The sequence below is a fragment of the Scyliorhinus canicula genome, chromosome 7, assembly GCF_902713615.1.
Source record: "Scyliorhinus canicula chromosome 7, sScyCan1.1, whole genome shotgun sequence".
Classification (NCBI taxonomy): Eukaryota; Metazoa; Chordata; class Chondrichthyes; order Carcharhiniformes; family Scyliorhinidae; genus Scyliorhinus; species Scyliorhinus canicula.
Window position 1 is genome coordinate 61,842,651 of NC_052152.1, and position 24,202 is coordinate 61,866,852.

Here is a 24,202-nt window from a genome sequence, read left to right on the forward strand (position 1 = left end):
TTGGACGAAATAGTCGAGGTGGACAGGAAATATTTAAGTACCCCCACCAAGGAGTGGTTGGTGGAGAGAAAGAGTTTATGGGGCAGTTTGATGATGGGGAAATCAGTGGGGTAGCTACGGGGTGGGTGAGGGGGGTGCAGTATGAATATGGGGAGAAGGGGGAGTGCAGGTGGTGAGGATCAAGAACAAATGGGAGGAGGAGCTGGGGCGGGGAGGGGGGCTATAGGATGGGGAGTGTAGATTGAGGCAATGCGTAGGGTAAATACGACCTCCTCGTGTGCGAGGATGAGTTTGATTCAATTTAAGGTGGTGCAGATGGTGCATATGACTCAGGCGAGGATGAGTGGGTTCTTCGAGGGGGTGGCAGACAAGTGTGAGAAGTGTGGGTGAGGACCAGCAAATTACACGCACATGTTTTGGGGCTACGAGAAATTGGAAAGAAGATTGTGGGGGTAAAGGCCGGGTCGACCGAATGGTGGCGCTTTTTGGGGTATCGGAAATGCCGGAGATGATGGAAGGGAGGAGAGCTGATGTGGCCTTTGCCTCTCCCGTTGCCCCACGAAGGATTCTGTTGGAATGGCGGTCGACAATGCCACCGGGTGTGGCGGCCTGGCTGCCTCCCCAGCCAGGTCATCTCTCTGGAATATCTGATACTTTGTCCACAAAAAGCACGGGGGCATGTCACTTTGTGCACAGTGAGTGCCATAATCTGTGCAATTAAATAAATTATATACCTGGATCAAACGAGATTGTCCAGATTTTAAAACAAATGACTTTCATTGCATTTCTGATGCATATATAAATAAAAACAAAGCATCTCTTAATTTGAAAGGGGAGATGTTGCACTATAGAACTCCAAGCAAACACTTAAAGAACACATCAGGAAATTGTATATTTTGGTGTGTACATGCCGAAGATTTTCCCTCCCTTTATTTTGAAATGTAGAATGCAATAATTTGAGAAGGTAGCTACTAAAGCACTTCTAACCCTAACAGTTCCTCTGAGATGCACACAAAATGCTGCTGTTAGTGAGTTATTTTGGTTCTACTGTAACAAAGGGTAACACTATGTCTATAATTTGTCACTTCGCCAATCTAATGTTGGGCTGTAATGAGATCATCAAAACACACAACTTAAAACAAAGGTTATTAAATTATATATTTTTTGTATTTGGTGCAAGCATATAACCAGTTCTATGTACATTAAAAGCCCTCATAACCCTTGTAGAAAAAACAATCAAGAAAATATTTTTAATTTCTGATGCTATATCATTAATTGAGTCAATCACAGTTAAATCTCAAGATTGTTATTTCATCAAAACATTAGGATACTTGGTCTCTCCAAAATGATAAAGATTCCAGTTTTAAAAGGGCCCTTGCTCGTTTTTTTATTTGTTAATTTGAGGTCAGTTTTGTACATTAACAGGAAACCAGATTATTGTGAGCCCCCATTGATTTAAATCTTGCACTTGCACTAATCCCTTGACTTCTACCTGTGATAATGTTGTTTATAGGACTATTGATTCAATTTACACAACGGGTCTGTCGTTGCTGAAGATTGTTGAGGTAATGCATCAACAAATATCAGTGGGCTTCGCATCCCTGCCCTGGGTCACTGTCCGTGTACAGGGACTAGTTGCATTTCCCTCCAACACATTTCTAAGGCAGTGTAAGCCACAATCTGAGTTTGAAAGATATAACATCATCAGATCCACAAGTAGGGCGGCATGGAGGCACAGTGGTTAGCACTGCTGCCTCATGCTGCCGAGGACCTGGGTTCAATCCTAGCCCTAGGTCACTGTCTGTGTGGAGTTTGCACATTCTTCCCATGTCTGCGTGGGTTTCACCCCCTGAGGCACTAAGTTCAGTCTTTGTGGTGGTCTGATAGTCCGTGTTGACTTTCGCCGCTCCGGTGGTGGCGCCGTGGATGCGGTCGGTTCTGATGGTGTTCTATCCGGGAGCACGGTTGACTGAAGCTTTGTCCGCCTTGGAGAGGGGGGGTATCAGGAGTGATTAGGGTGGTCGGTGTCGGCTAGGGGGCAGGGGGCGCTATGGAGGGGGCGCTGTCGAAGTCGGAGTTCGGTGTAGGGCCGGGAGCATCGGTAGAAGGGGGGGGGTCGGTGGGAGGATCGGTGGGAGAGCTAGCGGGTGCCAGGTCTCGCAGGGAGACGGTATCCTGCCTGCCGTCGGGGTGCTCGACGTAGGCGTATTGAGGGTTTGCGTGCAGCAGGTGGACCCTCTCGACTATTGGTTCCTTTTTATGGCTCCTCACATGCCTCCGGAGTAGGACTGGACCCGGAGTCGTCAGCCAGGGTGGAAGCGAGACCCCAGAGGTGGACTTCCTGGGGAAGACAAACAAACGATTGTGAGGGGTCTCGTTCGTGGCCGTACAGAGGAGCGACCGAATGGAGTGCAGGGCATCGGGTAGGACCTCCTGCCAGCGGGCGATAGGGAGACTCCTTGACCGTAGGGCTAGGAGGACAGCCTTCCAGACTGTCGTGTTCTCCCTCTCCACTTGCCCGTTTCCCCACGGGTTACAGCTCGTCGTCCTGCTCGAGGCGATGCCCTTGCTGAGCAGGTACCGACGCAGCTCATCGCTCATGAACGATGTACCCCGGTCGCTGTGAATATAAGCGGAGAAACCAAACAGAGCGAAGATGCTGCGCAGTGCCTTGATCACGGAGGCCGAGGTAGCATCGGGGCAGGGGACAGCAAAAGGGAAGCGGGAGAATTCATCGATGACGGTGAGGAAATAGATGTTGCGGTTGTTGGAAGGGAGAGGCCCTGTGAAGTCCACGCTTAGTCGCTCAAAGGGCCCAGAGGCTTTTATCAGGCGGGCCTTGTCTGGTCGATAGAACTGCGGCTTGAATTCCGCACAGATCTGGCATGCCTTAGTCATGGTCTTGACCTCCCCTGTGGAGTAGGGCAGGTTGCGGGACTTGATGAAGTGGGCAAGCCGGGTGACCCCTGGGTGGCAGAGGTCATCGTGGATGGCTCTCAGGCGGTCCAATTGCGCGTTGGCGCATGTCCCGCGAGACAGGGCATCTGGGGACTCGTTGAGCTTCCCCGGGCGATATTTAATATCGTACGTACTCCGCGGACCTTACGAATCCCTCTCGATCCCCTCCAGACTCGGCCACGCTACAGGCCTGTGCCACGCATCGATCCACTCACTCTGGGGGCTCCCCATGCTATTTCTGTGGGCAAGGCCAGCACCCACGCCAGCGTTGTCCGGCCCGATCCGCGACCTGCAACGACTGCGGGAAGAAAGGGCACTTCGCGAAAGTCTGCCTGGCTGGGCCCAAAGGCCACAAACAAATGTCTCACCGGGCCCAGAAATCAAGCTCGCGGCCTCATAGACCCCGCAACGCGGCTGCGCTGCAGCCAGACACGCCCACTTCTGACACGTCATCAACCTCGTGCGAGATATGGGAGAGGCCATCTTGGCGGCGGCCTGCGGGAAGAACACTTCTCTTGGATGCTGCCATTGTTCGATGCTTATTAAATTGAGGCACTCTCAATTACGACGCGAAAGTTAGGTCGTTAATCAAAGGCTTTAATAAGCATCGAACAATGGCAGCATCCAAGAGAAGTGTGCTCGCAAAATGGAGTCTCATCTTAAATACTGTTTCCCAGGGGGCGTAGCCAGAGGCGGAGTCCCCCAGGGTTCCAAGCCTCTTAAAGGGGCAATGCCAAGCCTCTTAAAGGGGCAAGGTATTCCGATCATCACATTCCCACAACCCAAAAGATGTGCAGATTAGGTGGATTGGCCATGCTAAATTGTCCCTTAATTGGAAAAAAATATTGGGTACGCTAAATTTATATTTTAAAAAATATCAGCGGGGCAGACGAGGCACTTAGTTAGCAGCTAATGAACAGCAGGGCACAGCTGTTTGCTACATTTTTCCATAAGCTTTGATGAAGTTTGGAATGTACGATAATTAGAAAGTGTAAAACCATAACACCTGCTACAGGGTCTCAAACAGGCCGAACAGGACTAACAATGGCTGGGATTTAACTCTGCTTTTAAGTGGGCTAGAAATTGGGAGGAAAGGTAAATGATGCAATGCCTTCCAGATTTCCTTTGATTTCATTAGAAGTGGGGATAGATGAGGATAACTTTCCTATACAGAGGCCAATTGAGGTTCTTAAATTATCAATTTATGGCCAATTAAGGCCCGCTCAGTATAAACTTGTTGTCTCGCTGCAGGTATCGGAAAAGAGCACGCCCTCTAGACTGGGCAACCTGTCGTTCGCAAGGGCACCTGGTGGCATAGGTCACCCCAGCTGAGAGACCTCCTCCCTGTCCTCCACAATAGTCCTCTCTCCCTGCCCTCCATAAAAGTCCCCTCTCACTGGAACCTTTCTTACTGGCCCCAGAAAGCCCCACAAGCTTAGCTTTACTCCACTGTCGCCTTCATGGTATCAGATCTGGGACCATTGCAGTATCAGCTCTGTTTCTGGTGGCACTGTTGGTGCTGAAGAGCTGTTCATCCTCCAATTGGCTAGAAGCTCTTGGAGATGAGACCTTTATGCAAAACATGAGAGCCCAAATTTCAGGTAATTAATAGCCTATTTGCCAGTTCGAGTTTCCAGAAATGGCAGTGGTGGGGTCGCCCCTGGCTCTCTGGCTGCTGAACAGCGCTACTGCCATGACCAATAAATTCATCCCAAAATGTGCATCTCCTTAACCACATCAGACTAAAGCATCATTAAGAAGCAGTGCAGAGTTTGAACCAGGGGTTTGGGCGGTCCGGTAGCACAATGGTTAACACAGTTGCTTCACAGCTACAGGGTCCCAGGTTCGATTCATGGTTTGGGTCACTGTTTGTGCAGAGTCTGCACGTCCTCCCCCTGTGTGCGTGGGTTTCCTCCGGGTGCTCCGGTTTCCTCCCAGAGTCCAAAGATGCGCAGGTTAGATGGATTGGCCATGCTAAATTGCCCTCAGTGTCCAGAAAAGGTGGGGTTACTGGTTTACAGGGATGGGGTGGAGGTGAGGGCTTAGGTGGGGTGCTCTTTCCAAGGGCTGATACCGACTCAATGGCCTCCTTCTGCACTGTAAATTCTATGATTCTATGAAATGCCAGTTAGAATGTCGAGTTCAGTATCAAATCACATTCAGTAATTAAAATATAGATTGTAGTGAGAGAAAGAGGCAAAAGGGTATAGTTACACATTTTTAACGTTCCAACAATAATTAAAATCTGAAAGAATTAAATTCCACAGATGTAAAAGTAAATTTTCAGAAAGGCTGATAGGTTATTTGACAGTACTTAAGACTTACCATGAAGTACCATAAAAGGTACTCATAATGGACCTAACTTTCTCTGCCGAGTTTAGCCTGTACCTATGAAGTACAGCAATGCACACATCCAGTGTTTCCTACCTATTGGTTTCCTGATGATGGACCGTTTGATCATATCACATCCCATTCCTGATGCATGTTCAAATCGCTTTGATCTCTCTTCAAAAAACCATTCACCAGTGACAACCCTCAACTGTCTGTTTAAAGAAAGAACAATGTAACTGCAGCTTCTGTACACAAGAAGTAACTCTTCAAAATTGTTAAGTTTACATTTTAATAAAAAAAATATATTTGGCCTTTTGTATTGATCACTAGCTAAATCTGCCAGATAATTTAGATAATTTTGAAAGCCTAACAGTAACAATTTCACACTTTTAGCATAATTGCCCTTCCAGTTGTTGCCATTCACACTTCCAACTATGGTACGCGTGCCATACAAAATATTGCGTGCGGACTCCATGATGTCTCCAATGTTTTCTTGTGCAATCACACACAAGTTCAGGTCAGGTATGAGCTCACTCAAGCTCTTTGAAACTCTGGCCAAGATTATTTTAAAAAACATTTTATTAAGGCATTTATGGTTTTAGAACAACAAAAGATATAAATACAAATATAAACATAATTCAGTGTGCAACACACCCTTCCATCTCCAACTACTCATGCCTAAGCTAGACAGAAATAGCCTAACTCCCCTTGCCATGGCCAAGATTATTTTTATGTAGGGGAGGTCTGCGAATTATGCACCTTTCCCCCTGCGCTTGACACCACATTTTTCAATTTGTTAAATTAATTCACTAAATTTAATTAATCTGAGATATTAGTTGTCCAAATACATCTGATGGAATGCCCTGTATATTGGGCATGATCACTGAATTATTACAACAAAGATTAAGACAGGAAACTGAATTCATTTTTAATGGTTGCCACTCTCTCTCAAAGGGTCAAGAGAAACTTAATGCTAACATTTTCAGACATTTTCTGACAAAACAATGCCATGAAATGAACAATATTACTAAGGGAAAGAAAGTAGTATTCTGTGTGCCCAAATACAAAATTCCTCTCCACATTCATTTAAAGAAAACCGTCAAATGTTACTAAATGATTCCCAATTAAGAGGTGTCACTCCAACTTTTCCTTGCTCAGAGGCCGGAGCTAAGGATGGTCAACAGAGTTCAGTAGGAAACCCACTTGTTACTCAGGGAAGGAGTTCAACATCTCTGTGCCCAGTCTCATTGGATCAAAAATTAATTGATGAACTCATGCACGTCCCAGTGCTTGGGACCAGCAACCCAGTCTTCTCTGTTGGGGTAGGCATTTGATGGATCAGGAAATGCCCCAAACGCTCTTCCTCCCCAGAGCCCACTGAATTCTTAATTTGGGTCTGGATGGGTCTTCCGTATAACTTCTCGTCATGAAGCTGGTGTCTCTGATCATGTACCAAATGCTCAGTACCATTCAACAGTGTTCTGAGAGTAATTCAAAAACTTACAATCTCCTGACCTAAAAGGGACAGTACCATAATAATTGAGCCAAGTTGACACCATCTCCTTCCTTCCTTTGCCTCTTCTTCGCCACCATCTCAAATTTATTTTTCTCTCTGGACTGCTCTTCTCTTTTCCTTTTGACCCTTACCCTTTTACCTCCCATTCCTTCTTGCTTATTTGCTTTCTTGTTCCATATTTTTGTCCTTTTTTGATCAGTGAACAAAAGTCATTGCATTTTCAGAATGCCTTTTCAATAACGTAAAGAAGCACACTCGATCTTTTTTTCCACAATTTGTGCCTGTTACTAATCACCTCCCACTATGTTGCTCTAGATAGTGGTTAAGAACTGCAACGTAACAATTTCACAATTTATCTTCACACTACAAACTTGCAGAAACTGAGAAACGCAGTGCATCTCCCTACTTCATCACTCCTTTTTTCAAAATATAAACATGCACCATATCTACTATTTTCTTACATGGTTTCATTGGGGTAATTTTGATCTTCTAGCGAGTGGAACTTCCAGCTGCTGCGGAATCTTCCTGACTTTCATTCCATTGATTTCAAATATGGTGCAAGTGTTAAACGGAGATTCCCACAGAAGCCCAAGCTAACAGGAAGCATGCATGGGAACCAGAACAGTTCAAAAAGTAGATCCATGAGCAAACTAACCTCGCAATTAGACTGGCTCAGAAGACAATACCAAAATCAACACAAACGAGCAATGATAGATTGGGCGTAAATTAAATGATGTATTCATTTTATTGCACACTTCTAAAACTTTATGCAGAACTTTTAAGAATTAATATTAAACCAGATTTACAAAAAGGGACAGCAACATTAACTTAAGGGAATATCTTTAAAAATGATGCCATGGCAAGCATGGAGGAGAAGCTCAGAGTAAGTAAACGGGAATTCATTTTATTTTTTTCAGAAAAAGTGCTGTCCACCTAATTTTAATTCAGATTATCAAAAAACTAAACAAAAAAATCTAGAATCATAGAATCCCTACAGTGCAAAACGAGGCCATTAGGCCCATCGAGTTTGCAATGCCCCTCTGAAAGAGCACCCTACCCATGTCTACTCCCTTGCCCTATCCCCATAAACCCATAACCCCACGTAACCTGCGCATCTTTGGAATGTGGGAACAAACTGGCGGAAGCTCACACAGACTCATGGAGAATGTGCAAATTCCACACAGACAGTCACCCAAGGCCGGAATTGAACTCGGGCCTCTGGCGCTGTGAGGCAGCTGTGCTAACCACTCTGCCACCTTGCCGCCCAGAATGGGCAGGGCAGGCTATATGTGTGGACACTATAATGTGAGACTTTGTGCAGTGAGATTTTTGAAATGTCTCTGCTTTGAGTCACATTCGACTCACAAGTCTTTGAGCTGGAGTTGGAGTTAAGACACATGCCAAAACACAAGGGATTGAGATGAATTTCTGGAGAGTTTTATTCATAGCACGGTCACACTCCAGAAGTACAGCTACATGAAGTACAGATTCAAGGTGTTATTGTCAGGGAACCCGGGAGACCGAATTTGGGACAGGTCGAGAAGGAGGTCTCGCAACACTGGTTCTGCCCAACAATTACGGTGTACTTGCTACCCTTGAAGGTAAGGAGAAAGAGGGGAACAGCCATAATGCAGATCAAAGCACTGTGTCTCAAAGGAGGACAGCGAGGAGATTAAAAAGGATCAATCACACTAACAGGTTAGTGTATTGACCACCTAATGGTGGAAGTAATTACAGAAACAAATAAAAAGCAGAATGATCATCAGGGGAATTTCAACCTTTCCAAAATTAAATGGTCAGAAGAGGAAGGTAAAAGGGGTAAGAGAATGGAGTTCCTACAATATGTACAGGACTCCTATCTAACCCAGTGAGAAGTCTAAAAGGGGATGATTGACTAGTTGGTCTGTTAATAGATAACGGTCCAGAGCAGATAAGCAAACTGAAAAGTAGCGAAACAACCATAATATAATATATAAAACCGAAGGACATAAACGTCAAAGGATGGTGCAATAGATTGAGGGAAAAGCTGTTTATTGAGCAGCTGAGACTAGAATTGGAAAAATAAAATGGACAATCTGGTCATAAAATGATGGAGAACAATAATGGGACGTATTTTAAATGGTGTTGAATAGAAATGAAAAATATATTCTGATAAAAAATAAGAACAAACTAAGCACCAAAGAGACACTGTGGATGAAGAAAAACTAAGGAAAAATTGATGGTAAGGAAAGGGACAGATATCAAGTAAATGGGTAGCTGGGCAGAACATAACAAGGGAGAGAATACGGAGCTCAGGAGAGACATTACAAAAACAATCAGCAGAAGTAAGAATATCAAGGAACATAAAACAAAAAAGTTAAATATTTTATGGTGCATAAATAGAATAAACAAGGAAAATTGCCATGGGACAGGGCCACAAAGGTATGGTCAAGATAATATCACAGACAGTGATAGCAAAATGGCAGAAATATTAAATAATTAGTTTTCTTCTGTATTTATCAGGGAGGCAGATAAAGTGGACATGACATCGTAAGATTATATTACGGCATTTAAATGCACAAAAAAGGGTTAAATAAACTAAATGACACTCAGAATAAGTGAGATTGCAGTGGAGAGATTGAACCTGGCCATTTTAAAAGGAAAGACATGACAGTATTATTTATTGAAAATGAAATGAAATGAAAATCGCTTACTGTCACGAGTAGGCTTCAATGAAGTTACTGTGAAAAGCCCCTAGTCGCCACATTCCGGCGCCTGTCCGGGGAGGCTGGTACAGGAATCGAACCGTGCTGCTGGCCTGCTTGGTCTGTTTTAAAAGCCAGTGATTTAGCCCAGTGAGCTAAACCAGCCCCTCTATTTATCTTGTTAGAAAAATATGCAGTGCCTTGAACTGGTGGTGAACTAATTTTATATCTATATTTAAGAAGGGAGATGGAACAGAGGGAAGTAGATCCTTGGAAAATAGGCGACAGGTTTAGATAAAGGATCTGGATCGGCGCAGGCTGGGAGGGCCGAAGGGCCTGTTCCTGTGCTGTTGTTTTCTTTGTTCTTTGTTCTTTTTGTTCACATTTAGGGAACTATAATAATCTTTATCGTCACAAGTAGGCTTACATTAACACTGCAATGAAGTTACTGTGAAAATCCCTTAGTCGCCACATTCCGGTGCCTGTTCGGGTACACAGAGGGAGAATTCAGAATGTCCAATTCACCTACAAGCACATCTTTGGGACTTATGGGAGGAAACCGGAGCAGCCGGCGGAAACCCACGCAGACACAGGGAGAACGTACAGACTCCGCACAGACAGTGACCCAAGCCGGGAATTGAATCTGAGACGCTGTTGCTGTGAAGCAACAATGCTAACCACTGTGCTATCGTGCCGCCCTGCTAGAAACCAACCAGGCATCTTAACATTGGTAATTGGAAAATAACGGACTTCCTACTAAAAGAATAAAAACATAAAAACATTTCAAAACCCAGAAAATCCCACCCATGCAGGGTATGGGTCCCAACAACATCACACCTGTCGTGTTGAAGACTTGTGCTCTAGAGTTAGCCGCATTTCAGCCAAGCTGTTCCAGTGCAGCCACGGCATAATGTGGAAAATTGCCCAGGCATGTCCAGAAAAAGCAAGATGAAGCAAATCCAATCGAGCCAATCATCACCCCACCGACCTACTCTCAATCAGAATGCGTTGTTGACACAACTTATTCAACAATAACATGCTCACCAATGTTTAGTTCACATGGACAAAACAGTTGCATTCTAGAAGAATGGTGAGAGTGACCTTGACCTCATGGTAGTATATGAATAAGTACACCATCACGGAGCCCTAGTCAAATTGAGGTCGATAGGAATTAGGTGGTAAACTATCCACTGGTTGGAGTCATACACAAGCACAAAGGAAGATGGTTGTGATTGTTGGAAACCAGTTATCTCAGCCCAGGGCATCACTGCAGGAGTTGCTCAGGCCAGTTCCCTAGTGCCAAACATCTTCGACTTCTTCATCAATGATCTTTGTTCCTTCAAAAGGTCAGAAGTGGGATGTTCACTTATGATTAAAGTGTTCAGTCCCACTCACAACTCCTCAGATACTGAAGCGGTCTGGTGTCCATAGCACAAGATCGGGACAACAATCAGGTGTGGTTGTAAGTGGCTAATAACATTCATGGTACACAAGTGCCTGGCAAAGACCATCACAAACAAGAGTGAATATAACCATCTCCCCTTGAAATTCAGTGAAACAACCATTGTTGAATCCTCCACTATCAACATCCTGGGAGTTACCATTAATCAGAAGCTTAACTGGTCCAACTACATAAATACTGTGGTTACACGAGCAGGTCAGTGGCTGGAATTCTGCAGTGAGTAATTCACCTCCAGCTCCCCAAAGCTAATGCACCAACTGGGAGACAAGTTTCCGATGGAATACGCTGCACTTGCCCGGGTGTGTTCCACTCGAACAACATCATGAACCTCAACACCATCCAGGATAAAGCAACCTGCTTGATTGACACCCCATCTATGACCTTTAACATATACACTTTCCACCACTGGCACACAAAAACAGCAGTATGTGCCATCTACAAGATGCATTGCAACAACTCGCCAAGGCTCCTTCATTAGCACTGTGCAAACCTACGACCTCGACCACCTAGATGCATCACCACGTGAGACTTTCCCTCCAAGTCTCTCACCATCCTGACTTGGACCGATATTGTTATTCCTTCACACTGGGTCAAAATCCCAGAATTGCCACTCGAACAACATAGAATATATATTTATTATATATATTTTCTGGAATTTAGAAGAGTGAGAGTTGTTCTCATTGAGACATAAAATTGTTCAAGGGTTTGATAGCATGCATACAAACATTTGAAATAGGAGCAAATGGCCATTCTACCCCTTGAGCCTGCTCTTCCATTTAATAATATCATGGCTGATCTGGTTGTGTTGAGTTCCACATTTCCCAATCACCTTTGACTCCCTTGCCTAATAAGAATCTACCTACCTCCTCATATGGCTTTAGTTGAAGAGCCTTCTAAGATGCCCAGTAAGAAGTCTTACAACACCAGGTTAAAGTCCAACAGGTTTGTTTCAAACACGAGCTTTCGGAGCACGGCTCCTTCTTGAGCCTTCTAAGATGCCATCCCCCCTTGCTGCTGTAATTGATTCCCTGATCAAAACTGTGACATCCCCTCCCCTTTGAACTCCTTCCCTATCTCGCCTGAAGATTCTGTATCCCGGAATATTGAGCTGCCAATCCTGCCCCTCTCTCAACCATGTCTCAGTGACAGCAATGACATCATACCGCCATGTTTTAATTTGCACCCTCAATTCATCTGCCTTGTTTGTCAGACTCCTCACGTCAATATAAATATCATCCACTCTTGCCAAACTCCCTGGTGACTTAACTTATCTAGACATTCTATGCCTTCCTGACTCACTTGATGTCTCCTCTAATTTTGTCCGTGCATCTATCCCTGCTGAACCTTCTCTCAGGATCCCAGGCCCTTGGCACGTTCGTTTAAACCCTTCCCAACAGCACTAGCAAACCTCCCTGCAAGGACACTGGTCCCATTTCGGTACAGGGCAAACCACCCACCGTGTACAGGTGATTTATTTGTTCATGAACCTGCATTGTAATGGTGGAACATGTGCAGTAAAGCTGCAGGCAACCATACATTGTACTCATGGCACAAAATTATATGGAAATGAAATAAAAATGGTCCTTGGTGATTTTCCCTTACAGATATAAAATAAACTCATCAAAACAATGATGCAGCATCTTGAAATGAAAATCGCTTATTGTCACGAGTAGGCTTCAATGAAGTTACTGTGAAAAGCCCCTTGTCGCCACATTCCGCCGCCTGTCCGGGGAGGCTGGTACAAGAATCGAACCGTGCTGCTGGCCTGCTTGGTCTGCTTTAAAAGCCAGCGATTTAGCCGAGTGAGCTAAACCAGCCTTAGCAGTTCTGTAACTAACTGCTGTATAAAGAGCATAGATGGGAGTGCCCTGTTTATGATTACACATAGAAGAGAAAGCACATTACACTTTCATAATAAGGGTGCTCACAATAGGTAAACAGACTACAGCAGCAATGCTTCATTGTGATTGTGATTATTTGTAGCTGTGATTAACCTGATGTTGCAATAGACCCAGATCATGAAACAGAATTGGAGTTAATTTGACAGTTTTGTCGGTTAATATTTGCTTTAGAATCAAATACATACGAAATTTTAGCGCACACAGTGCATTTCCATGTCCCATCATTGACCGCAACTTGACATTCTTTGCACACACGGTCATTGCACGCCTCGCACAGTTGCCCTCTGAAGAAGATTAGGCTGAATGTCTTCTGGCATCGTTGACAGGCTTTATCACCATTTTGCTGCTTTCTTCGATTTACCCCAGGGCCACGGATTTTGATGAGCTCATTCTTTAACTTCCTGTAACAGAACAGAATGCTATCTCAGGAACTTGCAAAATGGCAAAACACAACCATATATTTATAAAATGAGTTATTGGTGACAACACATTGTTGCTTAAAAGTGCCCATCTTACCATTTTCTGCTTGGTGTTATTTTAATAGCAGTTTGAACACTCAATGGTGTTCCAATGAGGTTAATCAGATAATCTAGGCTCGAGCGGTTTCAATAATGATCAGTTTCTAATACATCATTGGACAACAGAAGAGACAACATCATTGCACACTTCAGTTTGATAAATGCCTGCCAATTAAAGTATTGTTAAGAACGAGTATTACTGTCCATTATCTCTAAAACTCTACTGAGTCCTAAAGCATTAATTGTACTATTGATTTTGCATTTAACTTGACAACTTAGTCTTATTCTATAATCAATAACATAAAATATTATAAACTTATAAACAGTAGAAGTGTTGATAATTTTCTGGTAAAACACACATGAAATTGTATTGACCCATGCACACCAGTAAGATTTTAAGTTTGATCCTTATCCATGTTGACTTGGGTAATCTCAACTCGAAAAACATTGACCCTAATTAAAATGTCCCCAGTGCCCTTAAACTGGGCAAGGGGAAATCAGTTCCTAGTCACTATTCATTAATCTGTTGGAAATTGCAAATGTGTTGAGGGTAGTATCAAGCTTTCCTATGATACCCTATTGTCAAATATTGTATGACATTCCGTGCTAATGCTCATGTACGATTATTGGTCACTTGAATAAGGTACTGAAGGGCTGCTTGTGCCCATAACATTATACAGTGGCACCATTCAGAGCAAAAAGGAAGAGAAGAATGGGAGTTAGACTGTGATGCCAAAGGTGAAAAGAACAGTAAAGGATTGTTGGAAAAAGTAAGTGAGTAATAGAGGATATCATCTGAAAAAAGACTCATATTATTGAGGTCTAAAGCATTCACCCTAATGGAGACTTGTAAGTTAGAAATGCAACAAGATTGAAATTGAGAGAGGAATATTGATAAACTTTATTTCTTTTGTGGTAACATAAAGTTGCCAGTTATCCGATACAAAGGTCTATGAAAATGAATAAATAACCTAGAGAAATAAAGCAACAATAAAATAACTGTTATGGGGAAAACAATGGTACATATCCCCTTTGAACAAGCTCATTAACGATCAGTAATCAAATTAACTGTCTTCTGGACATGTAATTGTCAATATAGGACCAATATTTTTTTGAACAATGCTTGACCGACACTGGCAGAAACAAATACAAGAAAAAGATTAACAAGAAAAGCAAGAATTTATCATATTTCATTTTATGCACAATGGCTCATTAAGGTGTTTCATTCCCATCATTGCCCACTTTTGAATGCTGAAGTTCATGGGCACAAACAACATGACTAAAATAAGTTTTTTAAAAATAATATTTTATTGGAGGTATTTTCAAATATATACAGAAACGAGCAATCAGCAACAGTTAACCATGCACAATTGCCACTAATTCCCCGTATCCCCCCTCCTTTTAGACCAAGCCTCCCCCAAAACCCAAATGGCATCACCCCCCCCCCCCCCCATTGATGTGTTACTGTCCCCTAAAGAAGTCAATGAACAGCCTCCACCTTGTGGAGACAAAGGTTACCACATCAGCCACACTCCCCAACTGCACCCCAAGATCCTCTGACACCCCAAATATCGCCACCCATGGGCTCAGCGCCCCTCCAAAGATCTTCGAATTACGTTGCAAACTTTTTCCAGAACCCCTCCATATTTAGACATGCCCAAAACAAATGGACATGGTTCACCGGACTCCCTGCGCACCACTCATACCTCTCCTCCACCCCTGGAAAAAAATGACTCATCCTAGACCCCGTCATATGAGCCCTATGCAGCACCTTCAACTGTATGAGACTCAGTCTTATTCACGACAAAGATGAGTTTATCCACTGCAGAGTCTCACTCCACACCCCAGCTTGCATTGCCCCTCCCAACTCCTCCTCCCACTTGCGCCGGACCTTCTCCACCGGGGCACTCTCATCCCTGTCAGCTCCCCATATATATCTCATACCTCGCCCTCACCTATCTCATCCTCAGACAGAAGCTTGTCCTGTAGAGCTGGAAGCGGCAGTCGTCAGAAGGGGCCTAACTCCTTCCTCAAGAAGTCCCTCAACTGCAGGTAGCTGAACCCATTCCCCTTCGGCAGCAAGTAGACCTCCTCAAGCTCTTCCAATTCCGTAAACTTATCCCCCTCCCCCAACAAATTCCCGAAATACTCTATCTCCAACCTTCTCCACCCCCGAAACCTTGCATCCCAGTGCCGTCGGAACAAACCTGTGGTTGCCACAAATTGGTACCCACAGGGACATGTCTTCCATCCTACAGCGGTGCTGACATTGATTCCACTCCCTCAACGCTGATACTACCACTGGGCTCGTGGAGTACCTGGCTGGCATGAATGGAAGAGGTGCCAACAATAGCGCCCTCAGACTGGTCCCTTTACACAAAGCCTACTCCATCTGTCCCCAAACTGACCTCTCCTCCACCGCCCACTTCCATACCACAGCTATGTTGGCCGCCCAATAGTAATTGTGCAGATTCGGCAGAGCCAGCCACAACCTCTCCCACCTGCCTATCCCTTTCCGGAAACACTCTGCTGCTCTGAGGAAGCTTGCCCGCCCACGTGAATCCCAGTATCATCTTATTCACCCTACTAAAAAAAAGAGTTGGGCTTAAAATCGGGATATTCTGAAACACAAAAGTAAAAAGGGCTATTCAGCTTATCAAATGCATCCCCAATTCCCCCAGTTTAGGATCTAGCTAATGACAGTAATTTATTTAAAATGTTTAATGTATTTGCCACAAAGAATGCTATGAATGCCTTCTAAGATTGGTGTAAAAAAATAAATGTCAATCTAAATTTCATATCCAATTATCCGGATTCACCTCAAAGTAATATTTTATGTTAATTTTCTCTCTACTACTTAATACTTTATGGGGTTCACAACTTCCCCTACTGTACCGCTTAACTCTTCTAAACTTTCCTCATAACACATTTACTTTAAATAGTTCTTTCTTATTTCTCTTGATGCCACTTTACCGTCTGGACCTCTCCAGCCAATGACAAAGGCAACACATCCTAAAGTCCTTCTTCATTCACTCCAACAGCTTTCCCAGATTCAACTTATGCAGCTGGGCCCGGCTCTGTGCCACATGAATCTCAAGATACCGAAAGCCCATCCCTACCGACTGAAATGCCAACTTCCTTAAACTCCCTCGTCCCCAGGCCTTGATCAGGAATACCTCACTTTTCCCCATGTTGAACTCTATCCCGAAAACTGAATGAACTCCCCCAAGATCCCCGTAATCCTGTCAAAACTTTCTACTGGGTTTGGAACATATAACAAGAGGTCATTAGCGTATAAAGAGACTTAGTGCTCCACCACCACCCCACCTCAATGCTCCACTACCCCCTCAAAGCCTTAAGTGCTATTTCCAATGGTTCAAACACAAGGGCAAACAGCAAAGGGGAGAGCGAGCACCCATGCCTTGTCCTCTGATGCAAGTCAAAGTACTCCAAATTGACATTATTGGTCCGCATACTCACCTTTGGAGACCTGAACCACAATCTCACCCAGTCGATAAATCCTTGCCCAAACCCTAACTGCCCCAGCATCTTAAATAAGTACAGCCACGCCACATGGTCAAATGCCTTCTCCACGCCCGTTGACACAACCACCACCTGGCCTATCGAAAACATCATTACCATATTCAATAACCTCCGCCAACTGCCACCCCTTCATGAACCCCGTCTCGTCCTCCCATATCACCCCGGATTACAATTCTCTATCTGCACTGCTAGCACCTTCGGCAATAGCTTTGCATCTATATTTAACAACGCTATGACCCACACTGCTCCAGGTCTTTGTCTTTTAAAAAAATGAGAAGTTAGACTCCTGACACAGCGTGGGGGGGGGGGGGGGGGGCCTTGCCCTGGTTTACTCCTGGTTTCTCGCCTTTGCACTTTTCTCAGCAACCTGTGCACTCGATCTACTTCGGGAGGGGGGGGGGGTTTCATCGAAGACCCCCTCCCCACCAGCTTCCCAAGCATGCTAGTTACATACTTCGTGGCTTGCGTTTCCTCAACGCCATCGGGCAATCCCACAATCTGGAAATTCTGCCTCCTCGACCGATTTTCCAAGTATTCCACTTTCTCCCTCAGCTTCCATTGCCCTCCGTAATCTCTACCTCCAAGGAGGCCAACTGGCCCTCATGGCCTGCCACTGACTCGTCCACTTTTTGAGTGACGCACTATGTGCCTCCAACCTCTGCTCCACTCTCTCAATGGCTGCCCGAATCGGGTCAGCCACCTTAGCCAGGTCTTCTGAGGCCCCCTACCTTTGCTGCCGGAACTTGACTGTCAAAAACTCCACCAACTGTTCCGTGGAGCACTCAGCGGACAATGACGCCACAGAGATCTCTGCCATCGTTCCTTCTAGCACACTCTTCAAAAGCTGCTGGTCTGCCAATTGTCCCTTTACAGTTGCACTCCTTGTTTGATGGGGCTGAGACATGTTCACCCAAAGGAGAATCCTTAGCTCTGTCTGTTCCTGTACTTTACACCAGCAAGCACCCGCATGAATGGGTAACAAGGACCAAACAATTCCGCCAAATGTGTGATCACTCACTCTATGGTCGCCACCAGAATTCTAAACTAGCACAGTTGACATTGACCCTTGGTAACAGTTGATCATTGATGGCAATGATGATGTGACTGTCTCTCAAAGAAACAAATCCCTCAAACTAGGGTTATTTTTAAATATTGACTGGGCAGGAAAGTTTGATATTTCTTCCCATTTATTATAAAGTTAACGTCTATACAATAAATGCCCATGTATGCAGCATAATAGCAGGAAAAAAGCACGATAGTCATTTGAAAAACTGTGAGCAGTGCAAATCGATGGGAAATATATAATTTATATACCCTTGGCAAATAGAAGCTCATAGCTAAGTCAAGAGTGCTAGTTCTGAAGAATGGAACTGTTTTTCAATCCAAAATATAAGATTTCATCTCTGTCCAAGAAAATTCATAACTGTATTCTTTAAATAAAATGTTACGGCTTTTTTTTTTACATAAAACAGGAAAATCATCCTTCAAGAGTCACCAAAGAATGTTTTCAGCTCAGGTATATTACAGCCAGGTGAACAGGCAAAGTTCCCTTATTCAGCCTTGTCAATTTGCCCTGATCATGGTTTCAGAATGCAGACCTATCCTTTCTACCAGTTAGTGTGCTGAATTGTGGCCAATTATGCTAAAATTATGTCATGTAGAAGGATCCTTTCAGTTGGGAGAAAAGATTTTCATCTTATCAGCCCACGGCAGAAAGGCAAAACTCAGCTTTATCTCGGGAATGCACAAGTGTTTCTAGAAAGACATGCTACTCAACAAAAATGCCACGTAGACACACTGGAAAATCTCCGCCCTTGCAGCAAAACATTAGTCCAGATCTTCCGCTCTTTTCATTGTTGGAGACCGGACGTACAACCCAAGATCCTTGTTGGGACTGTTGTTCTTTCGGCACCGGAGTAATGTTGCCAATTAATAATGTTGCTCTTTATAATGAGTGGAACACTAGTGTCACCAATAATGTTGCCAATCGGCATCAATAATGTTGCCAAATTAACTAGATATGACAGTTATTAATAATAATATTGCTTTTCAGAGTCACCAGGTATCAAATGATACCACCACAAGGCTTTACCGGATATCGATCAAAGACCAAACAACTAGTTCAAGTTTGCACATTCTCCCCATGTCTGCATGGATTTCACCCCCACAACCCAAAGATGCGCAGGTTAGGTGGATTGGCCACACTAAATTGCCCCTTAATTGGAAAAAAAACTAATACTCTAAATTTATTTTTTTTAAAAGTCAAGTATTTTATTAGAACATTATTGTATTTTATTTACAGTTTGTGAAATAACAACCATCAATTTAAAATACCCTATTTAACAAACAACGTATCTAACATATGACTGACTCCCTCTTGCTGCAAAATCTACAAGTGTGGCATTTCTGAAGTTGGTTATTATACATAGCTCCTTGGCCAATGTAAATAAGATAATAGCAACATGATCATTGTTGTCTGTAAATACTTCTTTCTATTATAATCTATGCAATAAGGTAATGGTGAACTTTAATGCGAGGCACTTGGGCATTTTTAATTTGCTGAGATAATGAATAACTGGAAATAACAATTAAACAACTATAAAAGATTCAAATATTTATCTGCTAGCAAACTACTATTTTCATTACCATGGACTGCTCCCTAAGTAAACGAGTCACAAAATAAATGACTAATTGGTGAATCATTAACTGCGCAGTACAATTAATTTAATCTGCACTGTGCAGACAAAACAAATACTCATTTCCTGGGGATCGCCATATCTCTCTTACTTGTATTTAGTATTTTGGTCATTTTACTGAGTACAGTGATCAGATAAAAAAAACAAACAGCTAATGATCCATTAAGTAGATTCATGGTCAAAACAAAACCCAAAAAACCCCACACCCTAATTTTAGCCTTTGTTTTGGCACTACTCAAACACATTGCATCCTAAAGTCTTTTCTTTAAAAAATGATTTCCTTTTCTCCTTGCAGATTCTAAACCAACAAATACATCACTCCACGTTAGCATCTTGCTGGTGGTCAAAAAACAGGATTTAGTATAATTTTGCTTTTGCCCAAGATATATTTCCCTCTTTGTGTGCAGCAGTCCATCTCAGATCTCACGAAGGAGCAGTTAAACCAAATCAAGAGAGTGTCACTGTGAGATATGTCTGGTTCTCTGAGAAACTCAGGTTGCTGAGCAATGTAGCCACTGTAGCCACCTAAAATGGACACTGGACTAAACAAGATGGAGAATTGCTAAGACTGCAGGGAAAAGCAGTTTAGCCAAGACAGCAGTCTGCAAAGACTGATTAGCATTTTGCAAGCAGCAAAACCAGTTTCTGGCCAGGTGGAAGATCTCAAACCAAAGGTGTTAATAGCAAAACGCTTTGCATATTAATGAGGCAATCCAGATCTGGGCACACACAATGGCAACATTTAGGTTTGAATAGATACTTTAAGTGGATGTCCAGACAGAGCGGCACCAAAGGTATCCATCTCAAAAGACCCTAGAGACCGCCCCACCCATCGAGAAGGGACCCTCAGATTGGGGAATTAATGAGACATCGATTGAGAATTGATCCAATCAATGCATGGAAGGTAAAGCCCGCCCCAAAAAGGCACGGACATTGGGGCCCACTATAAAGATAGACCCCACACATGGTCCTGTCTGTTGTTTTACTTGCTCCGGCTCTACTGTTGCTCTGGCTTTGACCTCGACCCAGAACTTCAACTTGTATCCTGACTCCAGCCGTTGAGCACCAGCCGCCGAACCGTAAGTGACCATACGACGCTCGCTACGCGAACCAGGCCCACTAGACCCCCAGCGACCAGCACGCTCTCTGAAGGTTGCAGACCAAGATCGGAACGAAGGCCTCGCTCCCTGACCTTGCCTGTTCCTGTTTAGTTAAGTATTCTGATCGCTTAGTTTAGTTATAGCTTAGTCCCTTAGCGTGTGCATGCGTATTTATTATATTTGTATAATAAATATTGATCGTTTGGAACTTACTAATCGGTGTATCGTTTTATTACTTTGAACCTGACCTTGGAATATTTGTGAGGTGTCTATACGGCATCTGGCGACTCCTGAGCTGAAAATACACATATAGAGCCTAGCAGTGTTAAGCACACGGCCTTTAAACGGAGGCGTGTTAATACACTCCAATAAACGCGTATTACACCCATAGTAAAACGTGCAACAGCAAGCACAATGGAATTACATGGTCAAGGTTAGCAACAAGAAGGAAAGAGCATTTTTGGAAGAGAAATCAACATAAAATATTAAACGAAGTGTTACTGTGCTAACTGAAACAGATTTACATAGGGTGGGATTTTCCAGTCCTGCCTCTGATGATGCCTGCTGCTGGTGGGAGTGGAAAATCCTGGCCATAGACTTTACAGCATAGAAATAAGGCAGGCCACTTGGCACAAATGGTCTATGGCAGTGTTTATGCTGCCACCCTACTTCAGCTAACCCTATCAGCATAACCTTCTCATTTTTTTCTCCTGCTTGCACAAATCTAGCTTCCATTACCTTTTTTTAAAACGTATTTTATTACAAACTTGTATCAAAGCAGGTTACAGCAAGTAAACACCCCGGGAAACATACTTCCCAACAATCAACTATACAGTTTGTACAGATTTTTCCCCTTTTTCGCCCCCCCTCTCCCCATCACCCATCCCCCCCGCCAGCGACGAACAGCTCCTCAAACACGGTCACAAACATCCCTCACCCTTTTCTCAAACTCCCCCGCTGAGCCCCTTAACTCATACTTTATCTTCTCTAACCGCAGGAAGTCGTACAGGTCACCCAACCATGCTGCTATCCCGAGTGGTGATGCAGGCCGCCACTCCAGCAAAATTTGTCAGTGTGTAATCAGAGAGGCGAAGGCCACGCCACTGGACTTCCTCCTCTCCATGAGCTCCGGCTTCTCTGAAACACAAAATATCATCACCAAAGGGTCTGGGTCCACTCCCTCCTCCCCTACCTGGCTAAGACTGCGAACACTCCCGCCCAGACTCATCCCAATTTTTCGCAACCCTAAAACATGTGCGCGTGATTCGCTGGCCCCCTTCCACACCTCTCACACTCATCTGCTGCCCCCTGAAAGAACCCACTCATTCTCGCCCGAGTCATATGCACCCTGTGCACCACCTTAAACTGTATCAGGGTCATCCTTGCACAAGAGGGGATCCCGTTTACCCTTCACAGTTCCTCACTTCACTGTCCCCAATTGATCTCCATTCCAAACTCTACTTCCCATTTCTCCTTGATCTTCACCACCCGCTCACCTCCCTGCTCCCCCAGCCACTTGTATATATATATCCCCAATTTTTCCCTCCCCTTCCACATCCAGAAGCAGCAGTCACTCCAGCAGCATGTATCCCAGCAAACTAGGGAACCCCTTCCAGACTTTTCGTGCAAAGTCCGTAACCTGCAGATACCTGAACTCACTACCTCTCGGCAGGTCTACCCTCTCCCTTAGCTCCTCCAGACTGGCGAACCCTTCCTCCAAATACAAATCCCTCACCTTGACCAGCCCCACTTCCCTCCACCTCCTATATACACTATCCATCCCCCGCAGGCTTAAACCCATATTGCTCGCACAGCGGCGTTAGCACCGACTTGCCTTCCATCCTAAAATGCCTCCTCAGCTGATTCCATATCTTCACTCTGGACTGCACCACTGGGCTCCCTGAATACCTACTCAGAGCCATTGGCAATGCTGCCGTAACCATAGCCCTCAAACTAGACCCTTTGCAATATTCCTCCTCCATCCTAACCCACTCTACCCCTTCTCCTTCCCACCACCGCCGCAGCTTGTAGCTTCCATTATTTCCCTAAAACTGATATTAAGCTAATTGGTCTGTGGATTCCTTGGCTCTATTTCCATTTTCGTAAATAGGAATCAAATGAGTTATATGAAGTCCTCTGGTACTATTCCATATGCATGTAAGAGGGCCTTTGTTAACTATTCTGTAACTTATTTTAATATGCATAGATTCAATCATTATGGAGCTAGAATTTTAACCTAAATTCAATTAGATTTTCACTTATTTCAGATATTCGTTCGACTTCTGGTGGTTCAGTGTTGCAAATTATTGCCATCAGTTTGTTCTTAATTTGGGTGCAGTGTACTTTATTAAAGACAAATTATTTGCCTGTACAGCAGTTCCATTTACTTAATTTTTAACAGTGCTTTTATACTTTTTTTAACAACAGTATTTCTTCCCTGTCTGTTTGTGTTACCCTTGTTCCTGGTTTGACCTTTACTCTCCAGATGTTATTTGCCCCCCCCCCCCCCCCCCCCCCCCCGGCCACTCCCATCGTACTACAGGAGTTTCTTGCGTAACATCATTAATTGGTTCCTGCAAAATGCAACATTATGCAAAACAATATTATGTAAAACCCCCTCTCAAGATTGGTTGCTTCCCACCTGACCCCGGGAATGGAGACCCTGAGCTTTCATGGGCTCAGTAGGGGAGTTACACAGGGATCTTCAGGCATATGGCGACATTCAAGCAGAACAGCAGCAAAGCAATGCTGATTGACAGTATTTATTGGAGGACGATGATAATATAAACAATGTCATGTGGGACACCATTAAGTGAGGATATCCTATAACTTAAAGTCCTATTTATCCTTTCCGCTGGTTTGGGTGGAACACATTCCATGAATATAGTTCCTTCCTGACTCTGTACTGGCGCCACTGCCCCATAAAGGGAACCCCTCTTTCCCTCTACCAGTCTTTGATCTCACCTTCCTGATCTGCCTATTCCTATGCCAGTTTTCCAATGAGATTGGTCTGGCTACAATCATAGTTTTTAAAAGGAAATGTAAATGAAACAGATATCCACCATGATGCTACAATGTTTTCTTTTCACTTAAAAGTACCCCCTGCAGCTTCCCAGTGACATCATTCGCACCCTTACGGAACAGACTGTACAATTTAGATGGACTGAACCCAGTATCATGTTGTCACCATACTACCCTTTGACTTAAAAAAAATATATACATTTGTTTCCAGCAAGTATCACTGGCTAAACCAGTTTATATTGTCCATGCCTAATTTCCCTTGAGAAGGTGGTATTGAACCACAGCAGTTCTTGAGGTGTAGGTCCACCTAAAATACTGTTAAATTCAGAATTTACCCACTAACTGTGAGGGGACATAGAACATAGAAAAATACAGCAGAGAACAGGTCCTTCGGCCCACAATGTTGTGCCGAACTTTTGTCCTAGATTAAGAACAAATTAATCTACACCCCATCATTCGACCGTAATCCATG

General features: G+C 43.9%; 1 protein-coding gene across 6 annotated transcripts in view; it reads right to left on the reverse strand.

Moving 5' to 3' along the window:
- The window catches only part of sytl5 (synaptotagmin-like 5), a 280,747-nt gene that overhangs the window by 75,613 nt on the left and 180,932 nt on the right, over positions 1–24,202 (reverse strand). For all 6 annotated transcript variants that reach the window (XM_038802150.1, XM_038802146.1, XM_038802147.1 and 3 more), the window contains 2 exons: positions 13,038–13,253; positions 5,386–5,501 (listed from right to left, as the gene is read on the reverse strand). In XM_038802150.1, the coding sequence (XP_038658078.1) occupies positions 5,386–5,501; positions 13,038–13,253 (332 nt within the window). The remainder of the gene's footprint in view (positions 1–5,385; positions 5,502–13,037; positions 13,254–24,202) is intronic.